Source organism: Palaemon carinicauda, chromosome 30, assembly GCF_036898095.1.
Source record: "Palaemon carinicauda isolate YSFRI2023 chromosome 30, ASM3689809v2, whole genome shotgun sequence".
Classification (NCBI taxonomy): domain Eukaryota; kingdom Metazoa; phylum Arthropoda; class Malacostraca; order Decapoda; family Palaemonidae; genus Palaemon; species Palaemon carinicauda.
Genome location: NC_090754.1, coordinates 45617487 through 45637453, shown reverse-complemented (window position 1 = coordinate 45637453; position 19967 = coordinate 45617487). Strand labels below are relative to the sequence as shown.

Genomic DNA, 19967 nt, shown 5'->3' with positions numbered 1-19967 from the left:
TCATGAGATATTTCTTTTAAGAAGTGTACCGTTTATATTTCATGAGATATTTCTTTCAAGAAGTGTATTGTTTATATTTCCTGGGATATTTCTTTCAAGAAGTGTACTGTTTAAATTTCATGAGATATTTCTTTTAAGAAGTGTACTGTTTAAATTTCATGAGATAATTCTTTTAAGAAGTGTACCGTTTATATTTCCTGGGATATTTCTTTCAAGAAGTGTACTGTTTATATTTCATGAGATATTTCTTTTAAGAAGTGTACCGTTTATATTTCATGAGATATTTCTTTCAAGAAGTGTATTGTTTATATTTCCTGGGATATTTCTTTCAAGAAGTGTACTGTTTAAATTTCATGAGATATTTCTTTTAAGAAGTGTACTGTTTAAATTTCATGAGATATTTCTTTTAAAAAGTGTACTGTTTGTATTTCCTGGGATATTTCTTTCAAGTGTAATGTTTATATTTCCTGGGATATTTCTTTCAAGAAGTGTACTGTTTATATTTCCTGTGATATTTCTTTTAAGAAGTGTCTTGTTTACATTTCATGGGATATTTCTCTTTGGAGGTGTGAGTGATCAGGTGCGGGTGCACTCACCATCTTCCCCTGTGCGTCACTGTCGGGAGCCCAAGAGGTGCCATTTTCTGAGATCAAAACACTGCCATTCACACTCTCCAAATTTTCAATTGATCCCATGGGGGCATCTGACATCAGTTTATCCTGAAATATATCAAAACTTCAAAACTTAGACCTCTCGTCAAAAAACTAGGTTGAGAATTTAGGATTCTGTCTTCAGGCAAGAAAATAAAAGTTATGGGGTAAAAAGGTCAACTGTGTGCTCCTCCCGGTTACATTGCAGTATTCTTTGATTATACTACTCAGAAGTTTTGACATTAACATAAGAAAATTTACTGTGTTGCCTTTACTGGTTGAAAAAAAAAACACCCACCCCAAATTACAGTGAATTCCATGACTGGAACAGTAGTCAAAGTTAATTTAACAAGATTTTTGTGTAGCAAATCAATCATTATCCATCAATCTCTCTACTACAGTCTACTAGGTTGGAATTGAAAGCCACATATTGAATAATCAGAGAAAAAGTACTGTATACCAATAGCCCAGTATACGAAGTATCGATGAATGAATTTTCGAAGATACTGTATGGATAAAAAAAATTTTTCTCATGCTTCAATATACATAGGCTACCAAAAACTCGAAGTTAAGAATCTTCAATTAATAATAAGTAGCTTTAAAAAATTTATTAATAAGAAAAAGTAAAAGAATATGATAAAAGTATCCTCAGTAAAATTATACTCCTCGTTAAACGCATACAGCCAGTCAGCCACAATAGAAATTAAATGAAAAACAGGTTTTGTGATGAACAATAGAATCTAAGACCTGTAACTGTTTCATTTATATTTCAATCATCATACGATAGTAAATAATTACTGTAGTTATGTTACAAAGTTAAGTAGAATACGACCGATACATTTTGACATTATACCCTTATCCATTCTGGAGAAAATATCAAGGATATATACTGCCAAATATAAACAAAAAGCTGTAGCTGAAGGTGAGAAAATGTTCATAGCTGCCATTATTTACTGACTTTGGATTTGGTTAAAACTCTGTCCGAAACTCAATGGAAAAACGAAAAAATGTTATTTTCATTAGTAAAATAAATTTTTGAATATACTTACCCGATAATCATGTAGCTGTCAACTCTGTTGCCGACAGAAATCTACGGTCGGGATACGCCAGCGATCGCTATACAGGTGGGGGTGAACACACAGCGCCATCTGTGGTCAGGTACTCCAGTACTTCTTGTCAACACCACCTCAATTTTTTCCTCGGTCCACTGGTTCTCTATGGGGAGGAAGGGTGGGTCAATTAAATCATGATTATCGGGTAAGTATATTCAAAAATTTATTTTACTAATGAAAATAACATTTTTCAATATTAATCTTACCCGATAATCATGTAGCTGATTCACACCCAGGGTGGTGGGTGGAGACCAGCATATATGTTGACAAAGAAGCTAAGTATCCCGTATTTTATTTTATTAGTTATTCAAAAATAACATAAAATAAATAAGTACCTGGTAAGGAAGACGACTTGAACCATTACTCTGCCTTTATTAAGTACGTCTTCCTTACTGAGCGTAGCGGTCCTCTTAGGATGCTGAACGACTCTTAGGTGCTGAAGTATAAAGGGCTGCAACCCATACTAAAGGACCTCATCACAACCTTTAACCTCGGCGCTTCTCAAGAAAGAATTGACCACCCGCCAAATCAACAAGGATGTGGAAGGCTTCTTAGCCGACCGTACAACCCATAAAAAGTATTCAAGAGAAAGGTTAAAAAGGTTATGGGATTATGGGAATGTAGTGGCTGAGCCCCCGCCTACTACTGCATTCGTTGCTACGAATGGTCCCAGGGTGTAGCAGTTCTCGTAAAGAGACTGAACATCTTTGAGATAGAATGATGCGAACACTGACTTGCTTCTCCAATAGGTTGCATCCATAACACTCTGCAGAGAACGGTTCTGTTTGAGGGCCACTGAAGTAGCCACAGCTCTCACTTCATGTGTCCTTACCTTCAGCAAAGCAAGGTCTTCTTCCTTCAGATGAGAATGTGCTTCCCTAATCAGGAGCCTGAATAGGTAAGAAACTGAGTTCTTAGACCTTGGAAGAGAAGGCTTCTTGATAGCACACCAAAAGGCTTCTGATTGTCCTCGTAAAGGTTATGACCTTTTTAGATAGTACCTAAGAGCTCTAACTGGGCAAAGTACTCTCTCCAGTTCGTCCCCCACCAAGTTGGACAGGCTTGGGATCTCGAACGACTTAGGCCAAGGACGTGAAGGAAGCTCGTTTTTAGCAAAAAACCGAGCTGCAAGGAACATGTAGCCGTTTCAGATGTGAAAACTATGTTCCTGCTGAAGGCGTGGATCTCACTTACTCTTTTAGCTGTTGTCAAGCACACGAGGAAAAGAGTTTTTAATGTGAGGTCCTTAAAAGAGGCTGATTGGAGAGGTTCAAATCTTGATGACATAAGGAACCTTAGGACCACGTCTAGATTCCAGCCTGGAGTGGACAACCGACGTTCCTTTGAGGTCTTAAAAGACCTAAGGAGGTCCTGTAGATCTTTGTTGGTGGAAAGATCCAAGCCTCTGTGGCGGAAAACCGCTGCCAACATACTTCTGTAACCCTTAATCGTAGGAGCTGAAAGGGATCTTACGTTCCTTAGATGTAACAGGAAGTCAGCAATCTGGGTTACAGTGGTACTGGATGAGGAAACTGCATTGGCCTTGTACCAGCTTCGGAAGACTTCCCCTTTAGACTGATAGACTCTGAGAGTGGATGTCCTCCTTGCTCTGGCAATCGCTCTGGCTGCCTCCTTCGAAAAGCCCCTAGCTCTTGAGAGTCTTTCGAAAGACTGAAGGCAGTCAGACGAAGAGCGTGGAGGTTTGGATGTACCTTCTTTACGTGAGGTAGACGTAGAAGGTCCACTCCTAGAGGAAGAGTCCTGGGAATGTCGACCAGCCATTGCAGTACCTCTATGAACCATTCTCTCGCGGGCCAGAGCGGAGCCAACCAACGTCAGCCGTGTCCCTTTGCGAGAGGCGAACTTCTGAAGTACCCTGTTGACAATCTTGAACGGCGGGAATGCATACAGGTCGAGATGGGACCAATCCAGCAGAAAAGCATCCACGTGAACTGCTGCTGGGTCTGGAATCGGAGAACAATACAACGGGAGCCTCTAGGTTATCGAGGTAGCGAACAGATCTATGGTTGGCTGACCCCACAGGGCCCAAAGTCTGCTGCAAACATTCTTGTGAAGGGTCCACTCTGTGGGGATGACCTGACCCTTCCGGCTAAGGCGATCTGCCATGACATTCATATCGCCCTGAATGAACCTCGTTACCAGCGTGAGCTTTCGATCTTTTAACCAGATGAGGAGGTCCCTTGCGATCTAGAACAACTTCCACGAATGAGTCCCTCCCTGCTTGGAGATGTAAGCCAAGGCTGTGGTGTAGTCAGAGTCCACCTCCACCACCTAGTTAAGCTGGAGGGACTTGAAGTTTATCAAGGCCAGATGAACCGCCAACAGCTCCTTGCAAAAGATGTGAAGTGTCCTTAGCTCCTGATTCCATGTTCCCGAGCATTCCTGTCCGTCCAAAGTCGCACCCCAGCCCGTGTCTGATGCGTCAGAGAAGAGACGGCGGTCGGGTTTCTGAACAGCCAAAGGTAGACTTCCTTGAGAAGAAAGCTGTTCTTTCACCACGTGAGAGTAGACCTCCTCTCTTCGGAAACAGGAACTGAGATCGTCTCTAGCGTCATGTCCTTAATCCAGTGAGCCGCTAGATGATACTGAAGGGGGCGGAGGTGGGGTCTCCCTAACTCGATGAACAGGGCCAGCGATGAAAGTGTCCCTGTTAGACTCATCCACTACCTGACTGAGCATCGGTTCCTTCTCAGCATGCTCTGGATGCAAACTAGGGCTTAGTAGATCTTTGGGGCCGACGGAAAAGCCCGAAAAGCTCGACTCTGAAGATCCATACCCAGGCAGACAATGGTCTGGGATGGGACAAGCTGGGACTCCTCAAAATTTGACCAGGAGGCCCAGTTCCTTGGTCAGATCCATAGTCCATCTGAGAATCTCCAGACAGCGACGACTTGTGGGAGCTCTTAAAAGCTAGTCGTCTGACGGAGCCGGACACAAGATCATGGTACTGATGCACAGTCTGTGAACTGTCAACCATGGGGAAGCGAGGAAGTACAGTGACAACCCGAAGCTGTCTAGACTGTCTGGGTCGTACAGACAACTCCTTATCGGGTTGCTGAGGTTGCCGCACTGCGTCACAACAAGTCACTTCTGCTGGTTGTTGAACGTCTTCCCAGTGACACACTGACTCCGTAAACAAAAAATCCTCTAACAAGGACTAAGCTTGGACTGCATGTCTTGCAACACAGCTCAAGGTCTATGGGAGCAGGTGTGGTAACAGACGGGGTTAGCGACTGAAGTGGAACCATTACCTTCCCTGGAAGCATGTTATGCTTAAATAAAAGTCCATAGGAGGCTACGCAGCTAAAGGCTCCTCTCCAAATGACAGAGTCCTCAAGGGAATATCAGAAGGAGGGAGAATAGCACTTTCTCATCTACAGGAACCATATCCGAGAAAAGCTAAGTTCTCTCAGTGAGGGTTTCACTGGTGCAAAAGCAGCAGACTAGAAGGCAACGTTATGAAACTGTTTGACAGTCTAGTGAGTTGGCAACAACCAAAGATGTGTGACTGAGAAGCATGCGGTAAGGTATGCAGAGCATGCTGTATGCAGAGCATGCTGTATGTAGAGCATGCTGTAAGGTAAGCAGAGCATGTTGCATGGCGTGCGGCTTATGCTGCATGGGATGAGGCTCATGCTGCATGGGATGAGGCTCATGCTGCATGGTATGAGGCTCATGCTGCATGGGATGAGGCTCAAGCTGCAAGGGAAGAGGCTTTTGCCGCATGCGTTGAGGAGGATGCCGCATAGTATGATGCTCCTGCCTCATGGGTTGAGGCGGTTGCCGCATAGCATGAGGCTCCTGCCTCATGGTTTGAGGAGGATTAAATAAAGGAATTCTGAACCTGACACTAATCTAGCTGTCCGAGGATTTACCTGGTGAGACATCAGTCTCTTTATCAGCGAGTTTTACCAGATTTCCCCGGGCCACCACGTGACACAATTGGCATTAATTCATTCAAATTACCCCTAATGAGTCAATATGGATAAATATCAACACAACATCGTGTTCAAATAGAAATAAATTTCTACCTCATACTTGGGATCGAACGCTAGCCCCTTCTAATGAAAGGCCAGGTCGAAACCAACCATGCCACGAGAGCCCATTGAGGCTCCTGTGAGGTTCCTGCCTCAAGAGTCTCATAGCATGAGGTTCCTCAAGAGTTGAGGCTCTTCCCTCAGTGGAGGTGGCTGCCGCAAGAGTTGAGGTTGCTGCCTCAAGGATGGTGGAGGTTGCCGCAACGCAAGAGGTTGCTGCATAGCGTTGGTATCTGGCAACTCCCAATGCGGCAGCTCACGCGTGGAGGTAGGTTGAGGAACCTCAACATCATACGTCTGGCAGGGTGGACTGCGCAGAGGTGGAGTTGAGGTTGCTGCCTCGAGGATGGTGGAGGTTGTCGCACCGCAAGAGGTTGTTGCCTCGAGGATGGAGGAGGTAGTCGCAACGCAAGAGGCTCCTACCTCAAGGGTAGAGGAGGTTGCTGCAAAGCATAAGGCTCCTGCCTCAAGTGTTGAGGAGGTTGCCGCGTGGCAAGAGGCTCCTGCCTCAAGGAAAGTGGAGGTTGCTGCACAGAGCTGGTATCTGGCAACTCCCAATGCGGCAGCTCACGCATGGAGGTAGCTTGAGGAACCTCAACATCATACGTCTGGCAGGCTGGACTGCGTAGAGGTGGAGGAGCGCTCGCAGGAGGAGGTGTGTTAACCTTCTCTGCCTGAAACTCCTGCATCAACACCGCCAGCTGAGACTGCATTGTCTGCAGCATAGACCACTAGAGTTTAAGAAAGACAACAACAAACGGAGCTACTGTCCGTTGAGACTGAGGGTCTAAAACAGCTGGTGCGGCAACAGACGGAGCTACTGCCTGTTGCGATACCACACTCTCTCTGGGAGGTGTGCAGTTGTCGTACTGCAGCAAGTCCGAACTGACCCAGTGCTAATGGCTACACCTAGGAGTTGGACTTGCGCGGAAGGGACCGACTTGCACTTAAAAGCTGTAAGATTTGGTCCATGGTTTCTGCGAGAAACCTCTTCCGCAGACAAGGAATAAAAGGGCTCTCTCGTCTTTGTGTGGGTGGGGTGATCACGTCGGCAACGTGTGTAGATACACCCGAAACCACGGAGGGAAACGTCTGTTCGTCGATCAAGGCCTGCTGAACCCATAAGTCCTTCGACATTACTTCTCCCCTGGGCTTGGGAGCTTGTAAGAGGTCCCAGACTAGGCGAACAACTGGCACGAACAGACGAACCCTCGAACGCAACACTGTAACACTTTGCGCTTATCACTTATCACTTTTGATTTTCTGTTTGCACTTATTTCACTGAACTCGAAACTTTAAGTGGTTTGTACCTGAAACACGCAATTCTATCCTTCCTTAAAAGTTAGTAATTGCGAAAACAGAATTACAATGTAACAGAAAAATATAATGAAAGATAAATAATTCAGTGGCTGGAAAGAGACTAAACACTAGATCAAATAAACTACGTTTAAAATCTCTCACCGCATAAAGCTTGAGAACAAGAATAAAACTCTAGAAACGTTTACCTTCTTCCCCTTAAGAGACTAGGGAGAAGAGCAAAAACGATAACAACGTTACTCGCTTGAACGAAACGTTTATCCTCCTCTCTCTCCCTCCGTCTCTATCTCTCTCTCTCTCTCTTGACTTAGAACCTGAGAGAAGAGCCCAATCATATATATCGTTAAAACATATTATTGTTAAAGGAAAAAAACTGAAAGATTTCCCAAATAAAAAGTCCCTTTATTAGATTAAAACCATTAAGCTAAGAAAGAATGAACAAAACGCTAGAAACGGTTTACTCTTACTGCAACGTGACACCGTGAAAATTCTCTCTCTATCGTAACGATAGAGCGCAAGTTGAACGTTCTGAACGTCAACAACTGCAGAGACAAAACAAAACGTTAGTTCAACTTTGAAAACAGTACGAGACTATCAAAGAAATTCTTTCAAAAACATTAAAATAGCATACTATGTTAACAGGTAAAAACGAAATGACGGGCTCAATGTTAATTAACTTCGGTACCAAGAAAAGACCGCCTACTATTAGGAAAGGTCGAATATAAACAAATATAAAAATTAATTTTAATAAGTTACAATAAAAGGAAGTTAATCGAAGAGGCCTATAAAAGGCGGAGAGATATAAAATAAATCTATAACTTTGTTAAGCAAAATTAAGAAAGAGAGTCTATACTCTCTTAGACACCAACACTTCCGTCTAAGGGAAGGGTCGGCCATTTAAAAGTGAAAGAGTTCATACTCTCTTCGTCACCAAAATTAATCAAATTAATTCCAAAAGCTAGCTAAGCTAATGATAAAACTTCCTGAATAGCGAAAGCTAAACTCTAGAGCAAATACATCACCAAATCGTGAGCAAAAACTCCAGAATCAACAGCGTATCCATGTAGGTCTAGCCGGAGGCACGACAGAGGAAAAAATTGAGGTGGTGTTGACAAGAAGTACTGGAGTACCTGACCACAGATGGCGCTGTGTGTTCACCCCCACCTGTATAGCGATCGCTGGCGTATCCCGACCGTAGATTTCTGTCGGCAACAGAGTTGACAGCTACATGATTATCGGGTAAGATTAATATTGAAAAATTGTGTTTCGTTATCACACAATCTTCTTCAAGACTGAAATTCCTGAGTTTACAGCAAGTGCAGGATGGTGTATTTCGTTTATGAAAAGATAAACCAAATTAAACAAAAACTACCTAATGTCTTGGAAGAAAAATTAGTAATTTCCTAAGCTGTATAATCAAGTACCGCAAACCTAAAAACTATAATTATCATGCACCGACAACATGGATTAAACTCTGGTAAACTTTGAACAATTAAACCCGACAATATATAAAATGAGAGAAAAGTATTTTAAATAAAACTATTTACCACTGAATGATAAAAGAATAATTTAACCATGAATCGTTTCTTTTAGGAAATAAAGAGATCCTTCGGAATTTGCCTTACTGCAAGAGCCCGTAGTTTACGTAAGGTAGAAAAATCTAAAATGAACGAACAAACTTTAATCAGCTGATCCGAAAAGCATAGACGATAGTATCCAGAAACTTATAAACGAAAACGGTGGAAATATATTACTTATTCGCCGTTTTTATATTTTAATACGATACTATGTGAATATTACATACATTATTATTGGATGGAAATAGAGGTACAGGGAACGAGAAGGAGAGGGAGACCAAAGTGAAGGTGGATGGACTGTATCAAGGATGACCCTCGATCAAAGGGATTAACCGGTGAGGAGGTGTGCGACAGAGGTAGATGGAGAAAGCTGACCAGAAACATCGACTCCACATAGAAGTGGGAAAAGATGTAAACAAAGAAGAAAAAAGAAGTATTATTGGATACATTTAAGTGTCAGTTTTATCAAAATCTTGTTAAACAAAATTGCAACATTCTTATTTATTTCACAATAAATCTTAATTTTCACTGTTCATTATAGGATGTATTATGTCCCGATGAAAGAATTTTTGTTATCCTATAAATGAAAATATAAGAACTAAAACTCAAGTGGTTGTTTGAATCCAAAGTGGTAAAATAGGTGAATAATTAATTAAATTTTGTCTACAATAATGTCAAAACTCTTGAAATAATCAAAGCTCACTACAATCCCATAGGTTAATATCACACAGAAGAAGTGATCTTGCATGCAAATAGTGTACAAAAACTATAGCTAATCACAATCAACAAGACATTTGGCAAGCAGAGGAGAAGATCCGGAGTACTGTATAAAGTACAGTGTTACGGACATTTTCAATTACCACGTTTATTTACACATGGGTAACTTGACATAATTCTTTTTTACTTACATGTACAGTAATACTGTAAGAAATACATTGTAAGTCACATGCAAGTATTTCGACAAAAGTAAAATTGTCTTAAAAAATGGATTATTGGGTAAATCTTCCCTTAAGATTCATCAGTAAGATATGAATTATAACTGTCAAAAGATACTTTAGCATAAATTTACTATTGTTCCATACTTTATTTCCTTTTTCCAGTGGCAATTTTAACACTCTATGCCAATCTACTGTAAAAATCAGTAAAGTTATTATGTTTCAGTCTTAAGTAGTAAAACTGCTGAACATACCCAAATGCTAAATTTCAAACAAAAGAGGGCATCAATTATGAAATAATACAAAAATGCTTTTCATTAGCCAAGTATCCTGAACTACCTAGGAGTGAAAAAAAAAAGGTTCTGGCTTTATAATCTATCAAAAATGTATGCTAGCAATGAAATGTATCTATGGTCCATTTCTTTTAGTGATGCATATTTGCACCGACTCGCGGCGGTGCCCTTTTAGCTCGGAAAAGTTTCCGGATCGCTGATTGGTTGGACAAGATAATTCTAACCAATCAGCGACCAGGAAACTTTTCCGAGCTAAAAGGGCACCGCCGCGAGTCGGTGCAAATATGCATCGCTAAAAGAAATGGACTATAGTATTAACCCACGGCAGGCACGAGGCAAGTGGTAAACCCCAAAGCAAGATGCTGCTGAGTTCATATAAAAAAGCTGACAGAGGATGAAATCTACTATTAAGCAAAACTTGGAGTCCACTAAAAAAAAATTGGAAAAAAAGTTTTACGACATAACTAAGGGTGAGTCAAAGATAAAAAAATTTTCAGTTCAGTTTTTAGTAAGCGCTGTCATATTACACGAGGATATATCCAAGGTATGGCTAACATCAGTGATAACTATATCATCTAGTTTTTTTTTAAACTTCTAACTACTCTACCATATATCAAAGTGGCTTCTATAACTTCATGCTTTTATAATTGGCCCTTACCTTTTATGAATTTAACACTTGAATAGCATACTGCGCTGTATATCTATTTACTTGTAATTATTTAACTTACTTTTAAGCCAGAGCTTGAAACTAATATGTAGCACTCGTGGTATTTGAAAAAAATGTCATCAAAGGATGTACTTAAATCTTTTATGCTTTACTCGGTACCCGAGGTTTCAAAAACAAGAATCGACTCCTCTACTCGACACAAAAACATAAAGCTCCACTCCATAAAGCAACTGACAACTCAGCAAGCAACAAGAAATAACTGGTAAATAAAAATGGCAATCAAAATGTCATTACAGTAAGTATTAGTACAATAGAATGGGTAGTGACCATTACATCTTGTGCCTCAGTTGTTATGAATACTATAAGTAAATAAATGAAAAGATTAGCAGTAGAAATACTATGAGTTGTAAAATGATGGTAACACCATTGTGGGAAAAAACCTAAGTAAAAAGGATTTTCCTTGATCACTACTGTACACTACTTTACATATAGCCATTTCCTTCATATGAAAAACTGTCATTGTTGTTCACAGGTTACACAAGTACATAAGGTTCCTTCGATCTAAATATCTTTATGCAAAATAAAAGGTTGAAAACAGGTTACCTCGTTATACTTACCTCACCAACAGGGAGACAAATTGGAGGCTTATCCCACGGCCGGGTCTTGCACCGAAGTTCCTTGGGACCGACGAGAAGGTAGCCTTTGTCACAGGAATAATAGGCAACCGTACCTGAGTCGAGATGCTTGAATTCAACGTTCCCACTTTCCAACTTCGGAGGCAAGAGGCAAAGATCTGTTTGGCTTGATAATGAGAATGTTCCTTTTTTGGTAAGTTTCTGGAGATTATGGTAAACTATGAATATTTTATCAGCCTCAGTTTCAAACATAAATTCATTGGGGAATGATGGACACCATTCAATGTCCCACTTAGGATTTAACAAGGAGTCTTCAAAGACTGTTAAATGTGGTCGAATATTTTCTGAAAACTTTAAAGTCAAGTGTTTCCTCTGCTCCGTTTCTAACTGCCACACACAAGTTTCAGGAGTACTGGAAGGAAGAAACTTGTGCTCAACTTTTTCGACTGACATCCCAGGTGAGATAACTCCATCTGAACATGTTGGGACCACACAGGGGGTTTCTCCAGTGGAGGTAGTGGAATTCACAATACAAGTGTCACCAGAGACTGGGAAATAAACACTTAAGCCACCCAAACAGCCAGAAGATTCATCATCTGGTTTCTTTTCGTTTACAATAAGGCTTACATTAAAATTAGGGAGAATGTCTTGCATGTTTTGACATAAGTTCTCCCCTTCCAGTGACACATGTGCTTGAGGATTCATGCGGACGTAAAGTTCTACTAACGCTCCGGTAGGCACTGAATCACATTCCCGGCACTGAGCTTCTGCTTTTGTGTTTAACTCTCCATCTTTACCAACTTCAATAAAGTTTTCTGTTTCACATTCACCACAGTCCTTGCTGAATTCGCGTGGGTTGCCATCAACGTACATCATCACAGACCCTAACCCACCTAGTCTTAATTTGTGTAAAAGTACTTGGAAATGTTGATTTATTGGTGCACCATAGCACTTGTAGCATAAACCAGAATTAACTTCTTGCATGTCCACTGAAAAACAGAATACATAACTTGATTTAGTTCATTTTTTAAGAAAAATTAGCACAATATAAAAATTCATTATGCAATACAGTATGCTCCTTCACAGTCATCCAACAGAATAAAAAACAAAAACAAAAACCCAAGTCCTTTAAAATAAGAATGGGTCTTGTGTGGCACTGGAACAGCCCTTGAGTCATTAATATCACAGTTGGCTAACGACAGGTGTCTGTGTGTGGGGCGGGGTAGCTTCACCCAGCCACCCATCACAGAATAATGGGAAATTTAACTTAAATGACTAAGTTTGTACAGCTAGGAAAATTTAAAAATCAAAAATTTTAAAACTAATTTGAATTTTTCCCAGATATACAAGCCTGAGTTCTTTAAGTAGGGAGTATGTTTTCCGCATGAGCTGTATGGTCGTTGAGTTGTTTTGATGAGCAATTAAGCAACAAGTGGGAGTGAGGGCGAGGACTCCAGCCCCTTACCAGTCAAAGTCTCTTCACTTATGACCTTTCAGCTCAGGACTGAAAGGGGTGGTTGAGGAAAATATAATCTAAAGGACTCCGGTTTGTACAGCTACGAAAAATACAAATTACTTTAAAAATTTATGATTCACTTCTACGCAAATACAAACCAGTATTTTTCAAGTAGGAAGTGCCCCTAGAGCCGAACTGGTAGGTTCTACTTTTTCCCTGTAAGTGTCAATCTACCTTGTCCTGTAAGGAAGTGAAGGAGATGACTTCACCTAACTCCTATCTGTCTATCATTGAGATTAATAGGCTGATAGGGCCTGGCTTGTCCAAGAAGATTGGTATGTGGTCAAAGGAGGGATCTCTTTTCCCCCCCCCGAGGGCAACTGCCGTCAAGAATAATATACCTAGCAAATGATGCCCAATGGGTTGGTATATATTCCCCCATCATCCCCTTTGTCTAGGGAGGATGTAGGGGAACTTTGCTAAGTTCTAAGAATGGAGCTCAGAAATGCAGTTTAAAAGCATCGTCAGATTCAGCGAGCAACACTTCGACTACTTCGTCCCTAAGATAGGGGCAGAAAGAATGGAAAAGGGCCAGTCATTTTGCCTCCATTCTAGACTTACATCTATATGTTATTACTATAATCATTATTAGCTAAGCTACACCCTCAGTTGGAAAAGCAAGACACTATAAGCCCAAGGGCTCCAACAAGAAGAGAAGTAATGAACAATTAAAATAAAATATTTTAAGAACAGTAACAATATTGAAATAGATCTTTCATATATAAACTATAAAAACTTGAAAAATGTTATTTTCCTTAGTAAAATAAATTTTTGAATATACTTACCCGATGATCATGTAGCTGTCAACTCTGTTGCCCGACAGAAATCTAAGGTCGGGATACGCCAGCGATCGCTATACAGGTGGGGGTGTACTCAACAGCGCCATCTGTGAGCAGGTACTCAAGTACTTCTTGTCAACAAGAACTCAATTTTCTCCTCGGTCCACTGGTTCTCTATGGGGAGGAAGGGAGGGTCCTTAAATTCATGATCATCGGGTAAGTATATTCAAAAATTTATTTTACTAAGGAAAATAACATTTTTCAATATTAATCTTACCCGATGATCATGTAGCTGATTCACACCCAGGGTGGTGGGTGGAGACCAGCATACATGTTAACATTAGAAGTTAAGTATCCCGTATCTTATTTTAGCAGTTATTCAAAATAACAAACATAAAATAAATAAGTACCTGGTAAGGAAGTCGACTTGAACCATTACTCTGCCTTTTTAAGTACGTCTTCCTTACTGAGCCTAGCGATCCTCTTAGGATGCTGAGCGACTCCTAGGTGCTGAAGTATGAAGGGCTGCAACCCATACTAAAGGACCTCATCACAACCTCTAATCTAGGCGCTTCTCAAGAAAGAATTTGACCACCCGGCAAATCAACCAGGATGCGGAAGGCTTCTTAGCCTTCCGGACAACCCAGAAATATTTCAAGAGAAAGATTAAAAAGGTTCTGGAATTAGGGAATTGTAGTGGTGGAGCCCCCACCACTACTGCACTCGTTGCTACGAATGGTCCCAGAGTGTAGCAGTTCTCGTAAAGAGACTGGACATTCTTAAGATAAAAGACGCGAACACTGATTAGCTTTTCCAAAAGGTCGCGTCGAATATATTTTGCAGAGATCTATTTTGTTTAAAGGTCACGGAAGTTGTGACTGCTCTAACTTCGTGTGTCCTTACCTTCAGCCAAGCTTGGTCTTCCTCATTCAGAAGGGAATGAGCTTCTCGTATTAACAGTCTGAAAATAATAGGATAAAGAATTCTCTGACATAGGCAAAGATGAATTCTTAACTGAACACCAAAAAGCTTCAGACGGGCCTCGTAAAGGTTTTTAAAATAGAACTTAAGAGCTCTTACAGGATATAATACTCTTTCTAGTTCATTTCCAACTATACGATAAGTTTGGAATAACGAACGATATTGGTCAAGGCCGAGAAGGCAGCTCGTGTTTGGCTAGAAAACCAAGATGTAGAACATGTAGCCGTTTCGGATGAAAATCCGATGTTCTTGCTGAAGGCATGAATCTCACTGACTCTTTTAGCTGTGGTTAAGCATATCAGGAAAAGAGTCTTAAAGGTGAGATCTTTCCGGGAGGCTGATTGAAGTGGTTCGAACCTGTCCAATATAAGGAATCTTAGAACCACGTCTAAATTCCAACCAGGTGTAACCAAACGACACTCCTTCGTGGTTTCAAAAGACTTAAGGAGGTCCTGTAGATCTTTATTGTTGGAAAGATCTAAGCCTCTGTGACGGAAGACTGATGCCAACATGCTTCTGTAACCCTTGAAAGTGGGAGCTGAAAGAGATCGCTCTTTCCTCAGATATAAGAGGAAGTCAGCTATATGAGTTACAGAGGTACTGGTCGAGGATACGGATACTGACTTGCACCAGTTTAGGAAGATTTCCCACTTCGATTGGTAGACTCTTAGGGTGGATGTTCTCCTTGCTCTAACAATCGCTCTGGTTGCCTCCTTCGAAAAACCTTTAGTTCTCGAGAGTCTTTCGATACTCTGAAGGCAGTGAGACGAAGAGCGTGGAGGCCTTGGAGTACCTTCTTACGCGTGGCAGACGTAGCAGGTCCACCCTTAGGGGAAGTGTTCTGGGAACGTCTACTAGCCATCGAAGTACCTCGGTAAGTTATTCTCTCGCGGCCCAGAGGGAAGCAACTAGTGTCAACTTTGTCCCATCGTGAGAGGCGAACTTCTGCAGTACCTTGTTGACAATCTAGAACGGAGGGAATGCATATAGATTTAGATGAGACTAATCTAGTAGAAAGGCATCTAAAAGAACCACTGCTGGGTCCGGGATAGGTGAGCAAAGTATTGAGAGCCTCTTGGACATCGAGGTTGCGAAGAGATCTATGGTTGGCTGGCCCCAGGTGACCCAAAGTCTCTTGCATACATCTCTGTGGAGGGTCCAATATGTTGGAATTATTGTCCCTTCCTACTGAGACAATCTGCTAAGACATTCAAGTTGCCTTGGAAGAAACTTGTAACTAGTGAAAAGTCTAGACCTGTTGAACAGGAGAGGAGGTCACTAGCGAACTCGCACCATGTCAGAGAGTAGGTCCCTCCTTGTTAGGAGATGAACATCAAAACAGGGAGTTGTCCGTGTTGACCTCCACTACTTTGTCTTGAAGGAGAGACCTGAAGCTTTTCCAGGTCAGACGTACTGCCAGAAGCTTCTTGCAGTGAAAATGCATTGTCCTATGACTCGAGTTCCATAATCCCGAGCATTCCCTACCGCCTAAGGTCGCACCCCAGCCTACGTCCGATGCGTCTGAGAAGAGAACGTGGTTGGGAGTCTGAACAGTCAGGGGAAGACCCTATAAAAGGATGATAAAGTCCCTTCATCAGGTTAGACCAGACTTATCTTCCGGAAACCGGGATCGAGACCGCTTCTAGCGTCTTGTCCTTTTCCAGTGAAGAGCTAGATGAAACCGAAGAGGACGGAGGTGTAGTCTTCCAAGTGACACCAATTGAACCACGGATGACAGTGTCCTAACCAGACTCATCCACAGCCTGACAGGGCCGTATTCCTTCTTCAGCATCTTCTGGATGGATAGCAGGGCTGGGGGTTGATCGTCTTGTTCAGCCATGTCCTCATCAGAGGGTTCCTCATCCGAAACTGATGAGGAAACGGCAACGGAGTGGGCAACGTCTGACTCGTTGAATCCGGTCGCACTGGTGGATGCGTGACGGAGCCGGACTCAAGATCATGGTACTGCTGCACAGTCTGTGAACTGTCGACCATAGGGATGCGAGGAAGTACAGCGACAACCCGAAACTGTCTAGACTGTCTGGGAAGTGCAGACAACCCCTTATCGGGTTGCTGAGGTTGCCGCACTGCGTCACAACAAGTCACCTCTGCTGGTTGTTGAACGTCTTCCTAGTGACACACTGAACGTCCACAACCACCTCCGAGAGTCGCTTAACGTCAACGTGCGACTGGCAACCCACACTGGGTCGCATCGGTGGAGGAACCATCTCAACTGGCGGACGTGAGTAGGATACCTCAGCGTCAACAGGGCGTACAACCAACCGGTAGGAAGGTCGTTGGCAAGAAGGTTCTTCTCCGTAAAAAATCCTCTATCAAGGACTAAGCTTGGACTGCATGTCTTGCAACAAAGCCCAAGGTCTAAGGGAGCAGGTGTGGCAACAGACGGGGTTAGTGACTGAAGCGGAACCATTTACCCTCCCTGGAAGCATGTTATGCTTAAATAAAGTCCATAGGAGGCTAAGCAGCTTAAGGCTCCTCTCCAAATGACAGAGTCCTCAAGGGAATATCAGAAGGAGGGAGAACAGCACTTTCTCATCTACAGGAACCATGTCCGAGAAAAGCTAGGTTATCTCAGTGAGGGTTTCACTGGTGCAAAAGCAGCAGACCAGAAGGCAACGTTATGAAACTGCTTGACAGTCTGTGAACTGTCAAAAACTGAACTGTCAACCACAACAGGAGCGTGAGGACATACAGCACTGGTGTATTAGTAGCAGACCAGAAGGCAACGTCATGTAACTGTTTGACAGTCTGTGAGTTGGCAACAACCAAAGTTGTGTGGGGAAGCCTCAACTCCTGACTGACTAGTTTGCTGCGGGCGAGTGGCGGTAACCACAGTGTGTTGTGGAGGCTGACACACCGTGTCAAAACACGGCAGCTTGAGGTAGCTCACGCATGGCAACGGAGTGCTCCGTGTGTCTGTGGGAGTCATCATACATCTGGCAGGGTTGACTGTGCATGGGTGGAGGAGCTCTCACAACAAGAGTGTGGGAGCAGGAAGCCATGCCGGGCGCACAACCGTGGTAGGTGTAGGCCCACGGGTGCATCGTCAACCTTCTCCGAAGTCGGAGTGTGGGAGCTGGCAACAACAAAAGCAGAGTGTTGGTGCGTGGGAGGGACTGCCGTGGTTGCGGAGCATGCCGTATGGGATGCGGAGCATGCCGCATGGGTTGCGGAGCATGCCGCATTGTGTCAAAACACGGCAGCTCTACAGCACCTTCCCACTGCTGATGCGGTAGCTCACGCATGTCAATGGAGGGTGCAGCATGAACATGCGTCTGGCAGGGTCGACTGCGCATCGGAGGTGGAGCTCTCACAGGTGGAGTGTGGGAGCAGGCAGCCGCAGTATCTGCTGAGCGCACAACCGTGGCAGGTTGTAGATTAACAGGTGCATTGTCAACCTTCCAGCACGATACTCCTGCATGAACGAGCAAGCTGAGACTGTATAGTCTGCAGCATGGACCACTAGGGTCTATGAAAGACGGCAACAAACGGAGCTACTGTCCGTTGTGACTGAGGGTCTAAAACAGCTGGTGCGGCAACAGACGGAGTTACTGCCTGTTGCGATACCACCTTGCCTCTCTTGGGAGGTGTGCAGTCGTCGGATGACTAGAGCGAGTCCGATCTGACCCAGTGGCTACACCTAGGCCGTTGGACTTGCGCGGAAGAGACCGACTTGCGCGGAAGGGACCGACTTGCACTTAAAAGCTGCAAGATTTGGTCCATGGTTTCTGCGAGAAACCTCTTCCGCAGACGAGGAATAAATGGGCTCTCTCGTCTTTGTGTGGGTGGGGTGATCACGTCGGCAACGTGTGTAGATACACCCGAAACCACGGAGGGAAACGTCTGTTCGTCGATCAAGACCTGTGGAACCCATAAGTCCTTCGACATTACTTCTCCCCTGGGCTTGGGAGCTTGTAAGAGGTATCGGACTAGGAGAACAACTGGCACGAACAGACGAACCCTCGAACGCAACACTGTAACACTTTGCGCATATCACTTTATCACTTTTGATTTTCTGTTTGCACTTATTTCACTGAACACGAAACTTTAAGTGATTTGTACCTGAAACACGCAATCCTATCCTTCATTAAAAGGTAGTAATTGCGAAAACAGTTTACAATGTAACAGAAAAACATAATGAAAGATAAAGAATTCAGTGGCTGGAAAAGAGACTAAACACTAGATCAAATAAACTACGTTTAAAATCTCTCACCGCATAAAGCCTGGGAACAAGAATAAAACTCTAGAAACGTTTTACCTTCTTCCCCTAAAGCGACTAGGGAGAAGAGTAAAAAACGAGAACAACGTTTCCCGCTTGAACGGAACGTTTATTCTCCTCTCTCTCCCTCCGTCTCTATCTCTCTCTCTCTCTCTCTTGACTTAGAACCCGAGAGATGAGCCCAATAATATATCGTTAAAAAATATTATTTGTTAAAGGAAAAAAACTGAAAGATTTCCCAAATAAAAAGTTCCTTTATTAGAATTAAAACCATTTAAGCTAAGAAAGAATGAACGAAACGCTAGAATCGGTTTACTCTTACTGCAACGTGAAACCGTGAAATACTCTCTCTCTATCGTAACGATAGAGCGCAAGTTGAACGTTCTGAACGTCAACAACTGCGGAGACTAAACTAAACGTTAGTTCATCTTTGAAAACAGTACGAGACTATCAAAGAAATTCCTTCAAAAACATAAAAATTAAAATAGCATAAATTCTTAAAAGGAAATACGATATGACGGGCTCAATGTTAATTAACTTCGGTTCCAAGTAAGGACCGCCTACTATTAGGAAAGGTCGCATATAAACAAACATAAAAATTAATTTTTATAAGTTTATAATAAATGGAAAGTTAATCGAAGAGGCCTATAAATGGCGGAGAGATATAAAATAAATCTATAACTTGTTAAACAAAATTACCAAAAACCTAAACACACTTCCGTCTAAGGGAAGGGTCGGTCATTAAAAGTGAAAGAGAGTCTATACTCTCTTCGTCACCAACACTTCCGTCTAAGGGAAGGGTCGGCCATTTAAAAGTGAAAGAGAATCCATACTCTCTTCGTCACCATAATTAAATCTATCCAAAACGAGTTCAAGTTTTGAAATGAAGATAAAACCCCTGCATAGCGAAAGCTCAAAACTGGAATAGTGTACTTCACCAAAAAGTTGTGAAAACAAATCCAGTTAGGGACGGCGTATTAGTAGGTCTTGCCGGTGGCACGACAGAGGAAAAATTGAGTTCTTGTTGACAAGAAGTACTTGAGTACCTGCTCACAGATGGCGCTGTTGAGTACACCCCCACCTGTATAGCGATCGCTGGCGTATCCCGACCTTAGATTTCTGTCGGGCAACAGAGTTGACAGCTACATGATCATCGGGTAAGATTAATATTGAAAAAAACAAGAGGAAGAGAAATACGGTAGAATAG

At 42.6% G+C, this 19967-nt stretch overlaps 1 protein-coding gene across 5 annotated transcripts in view; it reads right to left on the bottom strand.

Annotated features, from left to right (window-relative positions):
* The window catches only part of LOC137623075 (uncharacterized), a 71228-nt gene that overhangs the window by 30245 nt on the left and 21016 nt on the right, over positions 1-19967 (bottom strand). For 4 of the 5 annotated variants that reach the window (XM_068353723.1, XM_068353721.1, XM_068353722.1 and 1 more), the window contains exons 3-4: positions 11227-12233; positions 597-719 (exon numbers count right to left, since the gene is read on the bottom strand). In XM_068353723.1, the coding sequence (XP_068209824.1) occupies positions 597-719; positions 11227-12233 (1130 nt within the window). The remainder of the gene's footprint in view (positions 1-596; positions 720-11226; positions 12234-19967) is intronic. The other variant, XM_068353725.1, reaches the window with a different exon arrangement.